We start from the raw sequence: 18,627 nt of genomic DNA on the forward strand, positions 1-18,627 counted from the left end.
GGTGTCCCTCATGAAATTTGCACATGAATCTTATAATAGCCATGAACCTCGTATAAGGTTTAAGACCTGTGTCTGAAGGTGCAAGGGAATTATGGGAAAGGGGAATTGCATAACGGGCCTCTTTTTGGGAACCTGGATGTGGCTTTGAACTGCCACGAGAGCAGACCATTTGGTGAAAACTTGAGAATTGAGTTAAGAAGTTGTAATTTTTTAAACTATACCATTTAGTCTTACCTATCCTGCTGGATTCAGGCAGGCAGGATCTTGCAACAAAGTAAATAGGCAAACTCCTTTGATCCCGTGTTCTTTCTAGAATTTCTCCCCATTCTCATATGAGCAGCTCATTGAATTTATCCACATAAAAAGTAGAGAATATGAATTCTTGAACCAGGCTTGATTATTATTCCTCAGAGGTCATAATGCTTAGTTTTATTTTTCATTGTGAAAACAGATTGTGTCCCATTGTCATTTCCTAACCGTCCTGCAGGAACATTAAAAGGGGAAACTCTGTCAGCCTTCTGTCACAGTGGAGTCAACTTGGAGCAAAGCGGTAAATTCCAGATTACCTAAAATTAACACTTGACAGAAGTGAATCCCTCCAATTCAGTAGAACAGTTGTTCTCTTCTGGCCCAGTTGAAAGCAGAGATAAGAATGACGGCAACTGGGGGCTAGTCCGAAATAGTTCTTTTTGATAACGTCTGACTCAGTATCCTAGAAACCACCGTCCGATTTGAGATTGTGCAAGAAATAGAAAGAAATCTTCAGGCTGCTCTGATCTCTACTACAGAGAGCGGATGAGTACGTGAGAGCTCCTGAAAGCAGATTGGCCTGGGAGAAGAGCAGCAAACTTCCCAAGGAGATAGGAAGGGGCTTTAGAATATGATGGTTTGGCTCGAAAGGAGTACAACAGCAATGCAGTACTGTGTGTGGGATCGAAAGGATGTCTACCCACTACACTAGTAGTGTAGTAGTTCTACCCACTACAGTAAGACAAGAACTGGAAGTCAGATGGCTAGTGTTTAAGGTGGTGGTGGGACTAGGCATGAATTGTTATGATATTGGCTTGATTGTGAAGAATATCTTCAATAATTCTCTTAAACTTCTTTTAGCTTGAATTTAGCAACTGTAGCTCTTTGTCCATCTGGTCCTCAGATTACCCTTGCATAATATGGTAGACCCAAAGATTTAACTCAAAAAAAAAAAAAAAAGAGGAAAAGTTAGGTATGCACTAGGCACTCATTTCCATGTGCCCTAAATCTATCCTTCTTAATCCGTGGTTAAGGACATCATTCAAAGTCACCCTTAGATGGAGAAATCTTTTCATTTTTAGGCACACCCTATGGGAGGACACTCTGTCTCTCAAAGGAATATTTTCAGGATGCTTCTGGAAGCAATTCATATGGGAAATTGAAATGTTACCGAACAAAATTCTGGGGAATATCCAGTAGGGGACCCTCATGCCGTATCTAGGGAAGAACACAATGGGACCAAAAAGGTTTCCCCCATCTTTAGGTTCTGCTCATTGCCGCCAAATGCATATATATGTCTGTGTATATGTGTGTATGTATATATGCATTCGCTTATAGATCTTTAGCTATAAATCTACATAAAGTCCCACCGAAGCTTATTTTAGGAATGTGACTGCAGAGTCCATAAGTGTAGTTGACGGACTAGGTTTACCAAAAAGACCCTTTAAGAAAAAGCTCTTGAAAGATGATTACAGAATTGAGACACCATCATTTAAAACTGCCGGAGGCGAACTCCTTTGAAAATTGCAGTAGCAGAGGGACAGAGGAAGAGCCACGTAGCCCTTGATTGTCACGCTGTTCCCTCAGGACCCGTCCTCCCCCTCCCCCTCTGTTTCTCATCTGATATGAGAGAGAGCAGCAGTAAGACTCCTCATCTATCTTATGAAAATCCGATCCTGAATGGCTGTGATCAAAACCGCATGGCTGTCACCAGCAGTGGCCTTGTGTGAAGGGAACTTCTCAGAAGCGTTCTGTTTGTGGGAATGTCACGGGTGCTGTCGATCAAAGCAGCATTTTTTTAATAAATATATATAAGAAAAAAATACAAACCTAAGGATTTAGCATAAAGGAAATGTAGTTTGTCTTGTTTTTCTCCCGTGTAACATGAAGAAGATGAAATAGAATCAGATATGCCTGGTTCTTTAACACACTTCCACTGGCATTTCTGAGAAGGCTCATTCTTTGCCCCATTAATACCACGTCCCTCATCTCTGGCCCGATTGAAGAGACTTTTGAGTTCCTCAGCTTCCATCCCTTCCAAATTCCCCCACCTCTCCATCTCTTTTTGAAGTCCTTCGCTCCTACTTGATCTTAAAAAATCTTCAACAGAAATACAAGTAGAGGGTTGAGCAGCAGTGAAAGCTGGAAGGGTAGTGGAGCTAGGATTCAGTGTTGCTAATCAGTCCATATCATCCTGATCCAAAAATATCCTCATCTATGCAGCACTGGCAGAACCCTAATAATGCTCCCCTTGGGGCACACTTGTGCCACATCTTCCCGGTTGTCGTTCATTCATTCATTCATTCATTCAGTCGTATTTATTGAGTGCTTACTGTGTGCAGAGCATCACCGCTGGGTCACCAGCTGGGTCTTGGGGTTGAGCAGCAAGTTAGCATCAGCTTAGACCCAACAATTCCCAGACGGAAGGGAGGCTCACAGAAACCTGCACTGTGACAGACAAATCGGGTGAAGGTGTGTGCATAGCAGGATGGTGTGGTGTGTGGAGATCCAGGGCTATGCAGATTACCTTGAAGCCAAGAAATTCTAAACATCATTGAAGCCATTTTCTAACCCTTTTCCTATCAGAGCAGTAGGTCTGAAGAATGAAGATGGCTCAGCCCCCTCTTAGACAAGGAGGGAATCCTGAGGATTTGGCAACAGTATTTCCCTATTCTCCTCAATACGCCAAAGATAAAACCTTTCAAAACACAGAAACCTTTCCGACATGCAAAACTGTGGCACTTGCTCCAACTACTGAAGAAGTCGTCACCTGAGCAGTCAGAGCCATAAACATGGCAAAGGACTCAGATTCTCCCAAGTGATTAGTACAGTGTTCTGCCCACAGTAAGCACTCAATAAATACGACTCACTGATTAATTGATCTGTTGGTTTACACTGATCTCTGCAGGCCTAGAGGAGACAAGACTGTAAGCTCGTTGTGGGCAGGGAATGTGTCTGTTTTTTGCATTGTACTCTCCCGAGCGCTTAGTACAGTGCTCTGCACACAGTAAGTGCTCAGTAAATACGATTGAATGAATTAAACACTTACCCAGACTCTTTGGTAACATACCAAATGATGAGGGAAAGCCACAGGATCTCAAAGATGTCAATATCATCACCACCTTCAAGAAGAAAAGTGAAAGTCACGTTTATGGTATTACTGAGGCATCGGATCATTCTCTGGTTTTTTAGTTGTTGTTGTTTTCTAATGGTATTTGTTAAGTGATTACTATGTGCCAGGAACTGTACTCAGCGCCGGGGAAGATACGAGCAAATCGGGTGGAAACAGTTCATGTCTCACATATGGCTCACAGTCATAATTACCATTTTACAGATGAGGTAATTGAGGCTCAGAGAAGTTAAGTGACTTGCCCAAGGTCACAGAGCAGAAAAGGGGCAGAGCTGGGATTAGGAGATCCCAGATGGAGTTGAACAGTGTTGATTGAACACTTCCAGAATCACAATTAGGCATCAGAGCAAAGCATGGCTTACTGGTTCTACGGTTATAGAAAAAGGCCAGGGAGTAACAATAAAACCTTTATACTATTTTCATTTGGCCCCACCATTAGAGCTAGACTCTGGTAACCACATAGTATGTTTGGCTGCCCTGAAAAGTTTGTTAAGATTCTGAGACTCCATCCTGATGGCCTGGTTGGCCATTTTGGAGCTCAGGGTGGCCTGGGCAATCCATTCCCCATCACAGTGAGGTAAAGCGGGGATGTATTGCGCCTTTTCTGGTCTGTTGATTTTATCCTCCCCAGCCACGCTGGAGGATGCAACAAGAGGCTTGGACACAGGTGTTGGAATACAATTCTCCTCTGGGAAACTTCTTCCAAATGGATAGGTATTGAGCATCATCTAAAGTCACAAAGAAAATCCTTCAAAATTTGCTGTTGGCAGATGACTGTGTACCTTGTCCGAAGCACACACCTAAAAAAAGACATTGCCGAATCAGCCTGATATTATGAAGTGACACTAGGCGAGCATCATTTACCAGCTATGCTCAATATAAAGTGGCTAGATAGGATCACAGATATTGAAGTCAGTCTTTTAATCGTGATGCTGAGTTCTTACTATGTGTCAAGCATTGAGGTAGATTAAAGATAACCAGATTGGACACAGCCCCTGCCCCACACGAGGCCCATAGTCCAAGAGGGACCTATAGGAAAGAAAACGAAGATACTTCATCAGCCTGCCTGTTTATCCAAATACTGGCAACTAGTGCAAGTGATCTCAGAATCCTGTTACTTGGGCACCATACTGACCGAGCATATGGCGATATACAAGGAAGCAGAAAGCTAAATCAAGAAGCCCAGCACATCCTATTGGCAACCGACATAGAGTGGAGTGGTGTGGAATTAGGCACCAGACCAAACTAAAAGACTAAAGAGCTGTAGAGTTGTCCAGCCTTCTCAATGATGGTAAGACCCAGCATAATCTAATGTCCTGGGAGTCAGAAAACCTGGGTTCAAATCCCTGCCTCTGCCACTGGCCTGCTGTGTTACCTTGGGCAAGGCACTTAACTTCTCTGTGCCTCAGCTTCCTCATCAGAAAAATGGAGATTCTATGTCTGTTCTCCCTCTTACCTTGGCTATGAATCCCATGTGGGGTAAGGGCTGTATCAGACCAGATTATTTTGTATCTTCCCTAGTGCTTAGTATAGTGCTTGCACTTAACAAAAAAGCACAATATTGTTAATCATCATCATCATCATCATGAAAGCCACATCCAACTCTTCGAGTAATTTGACCAGCATCATGTACCACATAAAGTGGCTAGGTAGGATCACCAATAATGAAGTCAGTCTTTTAATAATGATTTAAGTTCTGTGTGCCAAGCACTGGGATAGAATCAAGATAAACAGATTGGACACAGCCCCTGCCCCACGTGAGGCTCATAATCTAAGAGGGAGAAAGAGCAGGTATTTTATCACCATTTTAAGGAGGAGGAGACTGAGGCATAAAGTAATTGTGACTTGCCGAAAGTCACACGACAGGCAGTTGGCCAAGCCAGGACTAGCTCTCAGGTTTCCTGACGCCTAGTCCCATGTTTCTTTCCACTCTGCTCACTTGCTTTAGTTAGGGCACATAAGAATGGATGACAGTAGTCTACCTGAACAGGTGTTGATTGTAAGCCGAGATTGGGAAACTGAAATTAAGGAGGACAGAGGAAAATGCAGTAAGGATACAATAAAACAAAGTCTTAGTGCTGCATTCTGACTGAAAAGTGAGAGTCAGGTGCTATGGATAAACCAGAATGGCTTAATGTATTGAAGCAAGGAGTGCCTCTTTTTGAGCAAAAACCTCATATGGATCACGGCACAGAGAGACAAAAGCTAAAACAGCACCAGTTAGCGGTGTTTATTGAGTGCTCACTATGTGGAAAGCACTGTAAACAACAAACAAACCGTCTTTAGTCGTCATCAGTGGTATTTTCTGAGTGCTTGCTGTGTAAAGAGCACAGTACTAAGCGCTTGGGAGAGTACAGCACAGCAGAGTTGGTAAGCATGTTCCCTGCCTACAGAGAGCTCACAGTCTAGAGGGGGAGACAGACATTAATATAAATAAATAATGTATAATATATAATTTATAGATATGTACATAAGCGCAATCCTTGAGTATGTGTTTGGTACGGTGGGTTTAGTACTGTTTTTTTAGCTACATATTACTCTATTACTCTTACATGAATTTCATCTCAGGTGTATATATAGAGTCTATGTAAGGAGTGTGTGTATATATATATACACTCATATACAGTGTATATATAGCCATCATCGTCATCATCATCATATATTTACTATATACAGAGCTCTGTATTTAGCATTTGGGAGAGCACAATGCAGTAAAGTTGGCAGACATGTTCCCTGCCCACAACAAGCTTGCAGTCTAAAAGGGAAGACAGACATTGATATAAATAAATAATTTATAATTTATATTTTCATACAACCTCAACAATCTGCCCAAATTCTTTAGGAGGATCAAACCTATTTGATTTGCCTTCCCAGGGCTGACTGATTGTTGACTTGCTTCTCTTGACTTGGATGGAGAGTATTGGTGACTAAGGAACATTCCAATCTGAGATAAAATATCAGTAATCCTAAACCCTCTATTTCATGGTTAAAAACTTCCCGAGTGATCTTGTGGCATCAAATTCACAGTGCAGCAACGATTCTGGGGAAGTGCCCTCACCTACAATTGCGTTACTGTTCTTGGCAAATTCCCACTCCCTCCACACCCAGGTGATCTAGGAAATCATCATCAATGGTATTTATTGAACACTTACTTTGTGCAGACACTGTACTAAGAGCTTGGGAGAGTGCAGTGCAACGGAGTTGGTGGGCACGTTCCCTGCCCACAGTGAGCAGAGGGGGAGACAGACATTAATGCAAATAATGGATAATCTTTAATTTACAGATCTGTACATAAGTGCTGTGGGGCTGAGGGTGGAGCGAATATCAGGTACCCAGAGGTGCCCGCAAATAAATCGTAAATAGAATGGAGGATCTGCCCAACCCTGGAACCCCAGCCAAATCATCAGAAGTTGCTTCCTGCCCTACCTATTTTTCCAGCAAGGGAGCTCTCACAGCTTTGAGTGCTGAGAGAAACAGCCGACCATTTTGATCATCGCCCTCTGTGAATCTGTGATCTCTTTACCCAGCAGAATTAGCGAAGCTGCCACTTGGCAGCAGCACTGAGACATGTCATCCCGTCGGGCCCTGATGAGCTCCGGGGCGTCTCCCCTTTGCTGGTGCCAACGCCATCAGCACGGAGCTGACTATAAATGTTTACTCGATTCTCCCGTCTCCTGGCTCCCAACTGGTCTTGGCCCAGCACCCCACCAACTGGATCTCCCGGCTGGGTCTCAGGTGCCCGGTAGTCTACTCTCTGGCACTTTCTTCTCTAGACTTTTCAGGACGGCACCCCAATCACCAGCACAGGTTCCCCGTTCCTTTCTTCTCGGTCCAGCTCTCCTCCTCTCCCTGTCAAGGGTGGGCAGAGTTGGAGAACAGCTAAAATCAATTGAAATCCCAGAGCCTGAGCTTAATAAAATGAACCGGCCTGGTGCCCGGAGAACTGTTTTTGCCCCTTGTTCTCTGATTCTGCGAGTGCATAGGGGACCGGCTTAGGTTTCCGAGAGGCCTCGAGCTTGTTTGTGTGTTCCACAGTCTGCCTCTTTCCCTTGTTCCTCCTGTTTCTGAAGCCTGTTGCCTATGTCGCTTTCCACTTTTCATTTCTTTTTTTTTCTCTTCTCCATTTTTCCACTTAGAAAAAAATTATTTATACGATTGAGATCCACTAATTAAAGCCATTTTCTGGTATTTGGTTACTGGAGTGTTTGATGTCTCTCTGACAAGACCATGAAATGCACGAAGTGTCCACAGGGACGGAATTTGCTGAACACGGCTCTTTGTAAATGAGGGGACATAGTGTCGCAGCAGCTCATGAATATGAAACGCCCGTGATGCTACCTCAGTGGACTTGGGAACACAGATGAATCCTGTCATGTGCTAAATGAGACCAATTTCTTTCACTTAACTTCATCTTCAATCAGACCTTCTTCCATTTCCCTGTTTAAAATTCCCCGTACGTGATGCAGAAGGTAACAGCATTCAGTAAAACAAAGTTTTTCAACGGCAGAGAAAAATGATAATGATCTCTGGTTTAGTTGCCTTCTCCTTAAACTGTAGAAGTTTGTTGTTTGCATTTTTGAGCTGACGAGCCCCTTCCATTCCACCCCACTGAGAACGTTGACTCGGGAAGCCGGGGTGAGCAAGGTACCCACTTGTGTTGCTCCTGTCGGGGTGACCTTAAGCTACATCTCCAAATCTTCACATTTTGTTTTGCTGAAGAAATTATCCAGGGTATTGTTGGAACAAACCCATGTCAACCTCTATTATAAAGAATACTCAGAAACATGGTGAGGAGAATAAGCTTGCCCTTCCTTAGGGGAAGGACTTAAAGTGACCAAATAGAGAAGTGATCTATGTGAAGAGTTTGCCATACGCATAGGGAAAAAGGGAAAAGGAGCGTAGTTGCTGTTGGGAAGGTTGCTTGCCATATATCTGCTTTCCTGAGCCTCAGAACAGCCTCGAAAACTCAAGGAGTGATGACTGATCGTAGCATAATTTTTGGCCCTCTTCTGAGCTGGCAGAGAAGAAAGTTGATAGGGTTGTAGGAGAGGAGGAGACATTTGTGCTCACGAGGAGCTTAGCGGTAACTCTCTCCAGTCAAACAAAGAGGGGCATTGTTTGTGCCTGTAAGATATTTCCATTCAGAATTCAACCTCATCGGAGATCAAGTCATCCAAGAGGAGAGTGAAGCCACATAAGAGGTGTAAGATAGTGTCCTCTTCTGAGCTACTTTTATGTGGGTGGTAAAGCAGTGCAAACAAAAAAGTCGATTTGGCTCTCACAGCATGTAGTGTTCTCAATGTGAGCCCTTTAAAACTTACTGATGACTCTTGAGATATAAGCTGATCCTCGATATGGGGGATCAGAAATGAGTATTCACTGTAATCTGAATAGACCCAAAAAAATCAATCAGTGGGGTTTATTAAGTGCTTACTATGTGTAGGGCACTGTAAGAAGTCTCTGACGTAGTAGGGTCTTTTAAAAAATAAGGTTTGGAATGACTCACTACGGGGCTTTGAGTGAAATTGCGATTTCCAGCTCCTTCAAAACCAACAGATGAGGGAACTGTTCTGGGTTTGGTGGTTTTCTTACTTATCTTCACACCACTTATGTCTTCGGTCTCTCTTTGTCTTCCATTTCCAGTGCTATTATTCTCTGTTTCAGGGTGTCAGAAAGCAGTCGAATGTAGTAAATTGGCTTACTCTTCATCTTAGCATATTTCATTCTTTGAGTTTAGGTTTTGGTTGTAATCTGCCATGTCAGTGGGCATTTTACTTGCTAGAGTGTTAGCTCACTGGGAATAGAAAACATGTCTTACACTTTAGTTGTGCTGGCCCAAGTGTTTAGAGCAGTGCATTGCACTCAATGGGTGCTCAGTAAATATCATTAGTGCTGTTGAGAGCCCACACTGTTGTAGGCAAAGGAGAGATTTAGAGTGCGAAACATAGGTAGCTATGTGTCCAAGGACAGATCCGGAATTAAAGGATCCAAACTCAAATGGTTGATCTGCTACATTTTCGGACTTTGTCAGTCATTTAATCTAATTGCCTTGATTTCCCTGCCCATAGAATGGTCAGTCATACTTGGTTGGCTAGAATTCAGAGACAATAAAACACCTAATGGTACTCTGCTTTCTAACTGTCAAATGGGGGCCAGTGAAAGAGGTTTCTGGTATCCTACAGCTTTGATTTAGAAAGTTCTTGCCCTTTTTCAATGTAATGGAGAAGTGGGGTTTCAGACAGGGTGGACTGAAGAAATTCCAGCTAACCCAGGGGCCATAAACCGGTGAAGAGTGGTGAAGAAGAAAAATGGTAGGTTAAAGAGCTCAGTAAAGTAAAACAGAAGATTTGGGTGAGGATAGTTTTGGCTACTATATGGAACAGCAAGAAAAATTAATGTCAGGATCCTTGGCCAATCTCCAGTGCAACTTGCAGCTATCCAGTTCCCTTGGATAGAGTTTCCTCTATATTTCCATGCCCTACAAGATTTAGATTACACTGGGCATGAAAAACCACTGTGTATCTTTCGCTGGAGGTGATTGCCTTTTGGTTAGCAATATGTGGAAGCAGCAGTGTAGAACGGTGTTGGGGAATCTTCAGTAATAAGAGGAGGTATGTTAATTTGTCAGGATCAAGCTCATAATCTGAATTTTGTGTTTTTGGCACCACTGTCTGCAAGCATGGGAATGGGGGAAAGGAGCCCAAGAGCATAAAAGTACAAAGGAACACAAGAAAGACAAGGTACTGTCATTAATAGAAAATGGTCCTTTATGCAAAAGAGCGTGGAGTCATTTTTATCCAATTACAACCAATATTTTTTTAATTGTCCTAAATGTGAAGACGCGGGTCTCTGAAGCTTTCGAGGTTGACCAGGTGCTTTTTGCTTTGTGGAGAGAGATTTAAGAAGACGTGAATGAGGGCGGGGAGTCAGGGTGTGGTTTCTTAGATGAGAAGAGTCTCATCCATTGTGTCTTCTGGGGAAGATCTCCCAGGGTTGGTCTACAGGGTTCACTGCAAGACCAACTCCTTTGAGGACTATGTGTTTGTTTTTTTCATTCTGCTTCATTGTATCTGGTTGCCTGCAGATGATAGAGAAACTTGAGAGGAGGCTTTGGGTTATAATTGGAGTATTTGTTAAGTGCTTAATATGTGCCTTGCACGGTACTAAGTGCCCGGGAAAGATACAAAATAATCAGGTCTGACACAGCCCCTTTCCCACGTGGGGCTCACAGCCTAGGTAGGAGGGAGAACAACTTTTGAATCTCCATTTTACAGAGGAGGAAACTGAGGCACAGAGAAGTCAAGTGTGATGTTTCACAAGGTTGTTTATGTGTTGTGCTACCTTGATATAATCTGCCTAGAACATGCCGACAGATTGGTATGGGTCAAAAAACTATACGGATTAAAGATCCAGAAATAGGAAGCTGGCAAAAGCCTACGATGTAAGAAGTGCTTTTGACACCTGAATGGTTGAGACAGACAAAATTAACTCATCAGTTCTCAGAGTTTGTTTTGTTTCTAGCAGTTTAAGATGAGAAATAGATCTTTGTCATTTCTGAAAGAAAAAAGGCAGTGGAATTCTCTTTTATACTCCTTTTAAAATTTGCCCTACTCCCTGACGTTTGCAAGCGCCAAGCATCAAAAAATGCATCAACGATCATCCATCACTAATCAATACTATTTTTGCAGCAACAATCTGGATGTCCAGAACAGTCAGCAAGCCACTCCCATCGAGGAGAAACAGAACCAGGTCATTCGCCTCAATTGGATGTGCAATAGCGACTGATAGTCCTAAAGGCCGCTTCTGGTTTCTGAGTGCTTTTTTTCCCTGCAGTTAGAGTGAGTGTGCCTAGTGGGGGTAAGGGGCTGGGGGAGCCCATTTGCACCTATGTGCCATTGTGTTTGGCTCCTGAAATGGGCACTTTTTCTGTGTGTCTTTAAAATTCTTTGAAGTTTGCCCAGGTCTAAAAATTGCTCCATAGCCACCTGTTCCACTGGGGGCCGGGGAGTTGGACAGCTTGAGATTGCTCAAGCTGACACTCCACCAGAATGCTCCAGCTTGTCTTGGCCTTGCTCTCATCGCCGGCTCTGTCCCAGCCAGGCAGTTCACCGGATTCTGCTGAGCACCAGGCAGCCAATTAGAGAGAAATCCCACTGTGTAGCCAGCCCACCAGTGCAGCTCTCGATAGCCCTCTTGCCAAGGCCCGAGCTGACCTCTGATCTGTCACAGATGGGCTAGCATCGTGCTCTTTGGTGCACAGTTGGAGGAGGGGGGTGGACATAAAGAGGGGAGCCTGTTGGGAGTCAGAGTGGACATTGGACAGAAGTGGTGGCCCTTGGAGCTCTAGGAAGCTGGACGGAGTTGACAGAACTCAAACGTTAAAGAGTTGGGAGGGGCAAATGGAGTTTAGGAAGACCCTGTCCTGAGCCCCAAACTCAGTAGGCTGTATTTGCTTTTCATCTCCTGAATATTCATCTCAGGCTGGACAACCAGCCAGCCCAACCCAAACCTGTAACGCTGCAGACGAAGCAGCCCTGGGCTGCCTGATCGCTCCAACCCGGTGGAGCTTAGAAAGGGCGACTCTTGGAGCCTGCTGGGGAACTGGGGAGCGGAGGACTCTCTAGCAATAATAATTTTTTTAAAAATAGAGGCATTTGTTAGGCGCTTACTGTGTGTCAAGCACTGTACTAAATGCTGGGGTAGATACAGTGCAGTCAGATCAGATGCAGTCCCTGACCCAAATGAGGCTCACAGTCTAGGGAGAGGGAGAACAGGTATTTCATCCTCATTTTACATAGGAAGAAACTGAGAAGGTCTGTGACTTGCCCAGTCGTGCAGCAGGGTGGCAAAACCGGGATATGAACCCAAATCTTCCGACTCCCGGGCCTGTGCTCTTTCCACTTAGTCTGACACTCAGCCTCTGGAGAGGTGAACAATAGCAGTGTATAGCCAGTCAGGAAAAAGATATGTCTCACTTTAAAAAACCTTTAAAGTCAACTACATAAGCAGGAGCTTTAGAAACCCTACCCATAAACTTCCCGGCAGAATACAGGACAGCATATGACCAGAGAAAAGCTAATTTGATCTTCCTAAAGAGAGGGCATCGCAGGAATGGCTAATCCCATTGGCATCTTTGCCAGTTCTTTTTCTTGCTCTCCTCCCTTGATCTTTCTCTTTCATCTTCCATATCCTTTCTGCCCTCATTCTGGGCTTTTTCCTTCATTCCTTGTTTACTTCCCTTACTTTCTCTCTCTGTAGAACAGCCATGGCACTATGTCAGAGAGTGCTAATAAAAACGGTAAGCTTTTTTTTTTTAAAGTATTTGTTAAATGCTTACTATGTGGTAGGCACGTAGTAGGCGCTGGGGTAGATACAAGATAATCAATTTGTACACAGTCCGTAGTCTACATGGGGCTCACAGTTTTAATCTCCATTTTACAGATGAGGCAACTGAGGCACAGAGAAGTGAAGTGACTTACTCAAGGTTGCACAGCAGATAAGTGGCAGAGTCAGGATTAGAACCCAGGTCCCAGGCCCATTCACTATTCAGTAGGCCATGCTGCTGCCCTTGTCACTTTCCCTTTGGACTGTAAACTCGTCATGCGCCTGCTAATTCTGTTGTGTTGAACTCTCCTAAGTGCAAAGTACAGTGCCCTGCATATAGTAAGTGCTCAATAAATTCCATTCATTTCTTGACACTAGTGTTTAGACATCCTGCCTTAGCTGCTCATTTCCCCAATTTCAGTGTCCCCCAGAATGGTCTGAAGGCAACCAGGTTTAGGAAAGTTTCCCGATGTAAATCTGGCTCTTCCCAACCTATTTAGAGAAGCAGTATGGTCTAGTTAGAAAGAGCATTGACTTAGGTGTGAGGAGACTTGAGCCCTAATCCTGGCTCTACCATTTACCCGCTGTGTGATCTTGGGCAAGTCACTTCACTTCTCTATGCCTCAACTTCCTCATCTACAAAATGGGGATTAAATACTTGTTCCCACTTCCCCTCCGACAACCGTGCACCTCAACTGGGACAGGGACTGTCTCTGATCTGCTTAGTTGTATCTACCCCAGTGCTTGTAAGGTCTTAACAAATATCACAATTGTTATTATTCTCTTCTTTCTTGCTCTGTTTAGCTAAGCGAATGCTTTTGAGAAAACTGACATATATAACTTATATATAACGTATGTATACAGACTGAGCTTCCCCTTTTCCCTCTGCTCCGTCTGCTCCCTCTCTGCTCCCCCTCCGCCCTCTGCTCCCTCCCAGTTCCCCCCTTCACCTCCCCTCAGCTAAGCCCCCTTTCCCTCTGCTCCTCCCCCCTTCCCCTCCCCTCAGCACTGTGCTCATTTGCATATATTTTTATTACCCTATTACCCTATTTATTTTATTTTATTTTGTTAATGAGGTGTCCATCCCCTTGATTCTATTTATCGCGATTACATTGTCTTGTTTTTGTCCGTCTGTCTCCCCAATTAGACTGTAAGCCCGTCACTGGGCAAGGATTGTCTCTATCTGTTGCCGAATTGTACATTCCAAGCGCTTAGTGAAGTGCTCTGCACATAGTAAGTGCTCAATAAATACTATTCAATGCATGAATGACAAGATGCCTCTCTTGGATTCTTCATATCCAAGTTGGGCCAGAATTTCTGGCCCACTAAGTACTGAAGACTAGTGGTGGGCTCTGGGTTCAGGCCCTCATGATTTTGCCTGCTTAAAAAGAAAGAGCGGTCAGAAATGCAACTGGGTCTCCACAGAGGTCTGAGGAAAAAAAAAAGAGTACCTCAGGCGTGAGGCCACAAAAATGGGATACAGGAACTGCTCAATGAATACCATCGATTGATGGATTGAAAGAAAAAGGAATGGTCAGAAAGGCAGAGGAAATTCCTCATTCACGTTGGTTGCAGTCCTTTGTTTATTTCTTGTGCAGACATTCCTGTGATCCCAGATCTGGAAGAAGTACAAGAGGAAGACTTTGTCTTGCAAGTGGCAGCTCCTCCTAGGTAAGAATTTTATTTGGAGACAATGTAAAATCAATTAGTCAATCAGATTATTTATTGAGCTCTTACTCCATGGGTAATAAAAGGTGACATGTGCCTGAATCACAAACTCCTTTATTGCCACCAGTGGTGTTCTACTTGTTTTCTAAATTTTCCTGCTATCTCTTCATCTTCCCTTTTATCTGTACATAATGGGTACATTTTGTCTCTACTCTTATATGCAAACACTAACTTGCATACATATCCCTTTTTCCTTCTTCCTCGTATCTGTAATTTATTTTAGTGTCTGTCTCCACTAGATTTAAGACTCCTGAGAGCAGAGGCATCGTGTCTCTAGAACTCTATTTTTCTTCTCAAGCGCTTATTACAGTACTCCGAACTCAGTAGTCACTCAGTAAATGCAGAAGATGGATTGAATTAAAAAGTGCCATGGTCGTGGTTCCGGGTTGATTCATGGTAGAGATCTCTTTTTCTCATCTGTGATCCCCTGAAGATATCTTGCTGGAGCCTAGCTGTGAAATAATACATCATTCCCAGTGATTAGTGGAAAACAGGCGCTTCCAAAATCCTACCTAGTCAATCCATCAGTGGTGTTTTATTGAGTGCTTTCTGTGCGCAGAGCACTGTAACTCAGCACTTAGAAGTATGCAGTACAGTAGAGTAGGTAATCATGATCCCTGCCTTCAAGGACCTTACAGAAAGCCTTCTCCAGTTAATTCACAACATCTCAATTGCAACAGATTAGCACCCCTCCAGAACACTGTGTACTTTAATCTCAATTTTGACCCTCTTGTACAGCTGTATATTTCAATTAACCTGCAGTTTCAATTATATTTCAGATGCTTTGTCGTGATACATTTTACTGTTTCCTGCCTAATAATTGTTCTTCCTCTGACTTTCAGTAACTATAAATATTGTTTTCCCAGGACAAGTAAGCTCCTTGAAGGCAAGGAGTTCCTGTGTTTTACTACTCTAGCACTTTCCCCAGTGCTTAGCACAAGGCCTGACACTCAGGAAATACCCAATAAATGCCACCTACTGATTGACTTTTAGTTAGAATTTGTAGGAAGCCCTTTTTTTCTAAATAGGTGCCTGTTGGTGCTTCATGTTTTTTTAACATCTCATTGGATTTATTGTGTTGTTAGCAATATAAGCAATCATGAGTTTACCTTTTGTGAAAAGCCAAAAACAAAACAAATCCCTTCACATTGTGGGTAGCATTTTAGTTAAGAGCTAAAGCTAGTAAGGAGAGATTCTGATTAGATGTAGACCAAAAAAGCTGCTTCAAATCCAGAGTTAAAGAATTCTCAGAATTAGCAGAGGGAGCCAAATCAAAAGGAACGGGGTGGTAGCAAACTGGAATAGCTATGCATGAAGAATGGATTTCACTCTTCTCCCCTTTCCCCATATCTGGCCTGTCCCAACGCACGTCTTTGACTCTGGCTTCTCTAGTTTGTCTCAGATCCTGGGACCTTTTTGAACTTTGAACTTGACTTTTATTACACCCCAGATGCAGATGGTTCCCAAAGAGATGAGGTGACAGTAATCCTAATATTTATAATCCTAATTATGGTACTTTTTCCACTATTTTCTTTCAGCGTCCAGGTGAACCGTGTAATGACCTATCGTGACCTGGACAATGACCTCATGAAGTATGCTGCCTTCCAGACTTTGGTATGTGGAGTGAGTAAAATCTACATAACTTTATAGATTTCTCCCTTCTTTCAAAACGGGTGAAGCAAAAAGCTCTGGTGTCCCCGTTGGGGGTAGAGTACCACTTTTCCTAACAAAGTGCTGCTGCGTCTTTGCGTCTCCCATTGGATCCTGTCAGTTCCCTGACTTTTTTGACAGGATCTCACCAAGGCCCTCCTCATTCCCTTCCCTTGTTGTGTGTCTCAGTCAGATTCAGCCTGACCCTCCCCTTGTTGAGCAAAGCCAGTTGTGACCGTTCCATCAGGGTGACCCGTCCGGCCTTTCTGTGTTCACAGGATGGAGAGATTGACTTGAAGCTCCTCACAAAAGTTCTTGCCCCAGAGCACGAAGTGCGAGAGGTACAGTAAATAAAAGCAACCGGAATACGGACGTTGGGGAACTTCACCCAAGACACTTTAGACTCGATAACTCAGGCTTCCCTAAACCATCCTCAAAGTGACAGGTTTTCCCATGGGAGAAAACTGAGGCTCAGAAATGATGGGACTTTAACAAGACCATACAATAATAAAAGGAGAGTTGGGGAGTGAACTTTGAAGGGATAGCGGAGAATTCTCATCATCATCATCATCATCATAATGGTACTCCTTAAGTGCTTACTGTGTGCTAAGCACTGTTCTGAGAGCTGGGGTAGATACAAGTTAATCAGGTTGGATTCAGTCCCCGTCCCCCATGGGGCTCACACTCTTCGTTTTACAGATGAGGTTACTGAGGCCCAAGGTCACACAGCAAACGTGGTGGAGCCGGAATGAGGATCCAGGTCCTTCTGATTTCCGGGCCCATGCTCTATCCAGTGAGCCACGCTGCTTCATCCCAAGGCAGAACATATACACCCAGCAACAGTGGCATTTTTTCCGCCTTGGAGGCCCAGCTTAAGCCCAAGATCGGTTCTGGTCTATTTTGAAATGGACTGAGGCTTGCTTCATTTGGACCCAGGACCAAAAGAGCAAGGTATTGCCAGGGAGGCTTGTGAGCTTTCGGCAGAGCTGGCTGAGGGAGACCGGCTTGGCTTCCGTTTAGATTCCATCTCACCGTCATTCTGTGGCAATGGGAAAGCAGAAGCTCCATCACCTAAGTGGCAGAGGCAGTGTACTGTCCCATTAATTTGACTCTGGGCCTCAGGCTCCTGATAGAGCTTCGCTCTCTCAGCTCCCCTGCTGAGCTATTACCTCGTCCCGCCAGATGGACCTCAGCCTTGACCAGGGCAAACTCAGATACCTGGGCCTCAGAAGCTCGTGGGGTTGGTGCTACCCACAGCCTCTGTCTTACCTAGTGTCGCCCCTTGTTGGCAGGATGATGTCAGCTGGGACTGGGACCACCTATACACCGAGGTGTCCTCTGAGCTCCTCACAGAATGGGACCAGGAGCAGGCGGAAAAAGATGAGTCGGCAGGACTGTCTAAGCAAACGTAAGGCCACGGGCTAGGCGGAGCCCTCCTGTACATAACAATCATCGTTTCATATTTTATGAGGTCGACTGCCGCGAGAGGCTTTGGCTCTGGTGTGGAGTCTTTTTCAATAAGAATATGTACCTGTTCTCAGGAAACCGCATTGGATCAATTGGATAGGAAATAAATCCATTATCGAATGACTTACCCTTTGAACTTCTTTCCTAGCATTTTCGTGAGCGGGATCCCAAAGCTCTTTACCGAAAAGCACAGGGAAAAGCAGCCACCTCAGATCTGTTGGCTTTATAAAAGCCGTTTCGGCATCACTGATCGCCGGGAGGTGAAATGAAGTATTCCCCTAGGGAGGTTGTCCAGTGCACTGGGATGAACCACATTTCATGGGAGCGTTCTCGATCGCGAACGTGTCTGTCGACTTTGTGATACTGTGCTCTCTCAAGTGCTTAGTACGGTGCTGTGCATACAGCAAGCGCTCAATAGATTTCATTAATTGACTGATTGACCGCGGGTATTTAGGACATCACCTGAAGACTAACTTCCTAGTTCACGACTTACTCCAAGACAATCACCCTCGACTGCAACACGACTCCATCCCTCCCAAACAATGAGGATGGATTCAGAAGGCTGCCTGCCCAGGGCTTCTGAGAGGAGGCTTTTCTTGCTTCATTTTATAATCCAGCTGAAGGAAACTCATTGTAACCATTTCCCCACCTTTCACTCTCTCACCCTCTCTCTTTTTTGAGCAGGGGGTCCCGGCTCCTCCTGCTGCCTGAGGGGTCCTGACCTTTCGGAATCGGCCATTGGCTTGCTCTTAACCCTCCCTCAGTTTATCATCGTCCCACCCTCCAGAATAAACAGGAGTTTTGAGTCGAGGCCAAACTCTGTCTTTGAATAGCGAGGTCTTTTATTTTTTTGTTTTTATCTACTTCCCACCGAGACTGCTCATCTGAGCTCCACTCTCTGCCTCTTCTAGCCACCGCTTTAGAGTAGGCCCACGCAGGCTGGCAGCCGGCTCAACCCAGCTCCTCGGCCAGAGGGAATGCTGGGCGCTTGTCTCGTCCTGCCTGGAGAGCCTTTCATTAAAATTCAGAAAAACAAAGAGGCTCCACACTTCAAAAACCCACTGGGGGGTTATTTTTGT

General features: G+C 44.3%; 1 protein-coding gene across 1 annotated transcript in view; it reads left to right on the forward strand.

Moving 5' to 3' along the window:
• The window catches only part of IFT43 (intraflagellar transport 43), a 90,975-nt gene extending 73,300 nt beyond the window's left edge, over positions 1–17,675 (forward strand). Inside the window, exons 6-9 of the mRNA XM_029059885.1 lie at positions 14,302–14,374; positions 15,970–16,045; positions 16,360–16,422; positions 17,374–17,675. Of these exons, the coding sequence (XP_028915718.1) occupies positions 14,302–14,374; positions 15,970–16,045; positions 16,360–16,422; positions 17,374–17,493 (332 nt within the window). The 3' untranslated portion in view covers positions 17,494–17,675. The remainder of the gene's footprint in view (positions 1–14,301; positions 14,375–15,969; positions 16,046–16,359; positions 16,423–17,373) is intronic.
• Positions 17,676–18,627: the final 952 nt, after the last annotated feature.

Source organism: Ornithorhynchus anatinus, chromosome 1, assembly GCF_004115215.2.
Source record: "Ornithorhynchus anatinus isolate Pmale09 chromosome 1, mOrnAna1.pri.v4, whole genome shotgun sequence".
Taxonomy (NCBI): Eukaryota; Metazoa; Chordata; class Mammalia; order Monotremata; family Ornithorhynchidae; genus Ornithorhynchus; species Ornithorhynchus anatinus.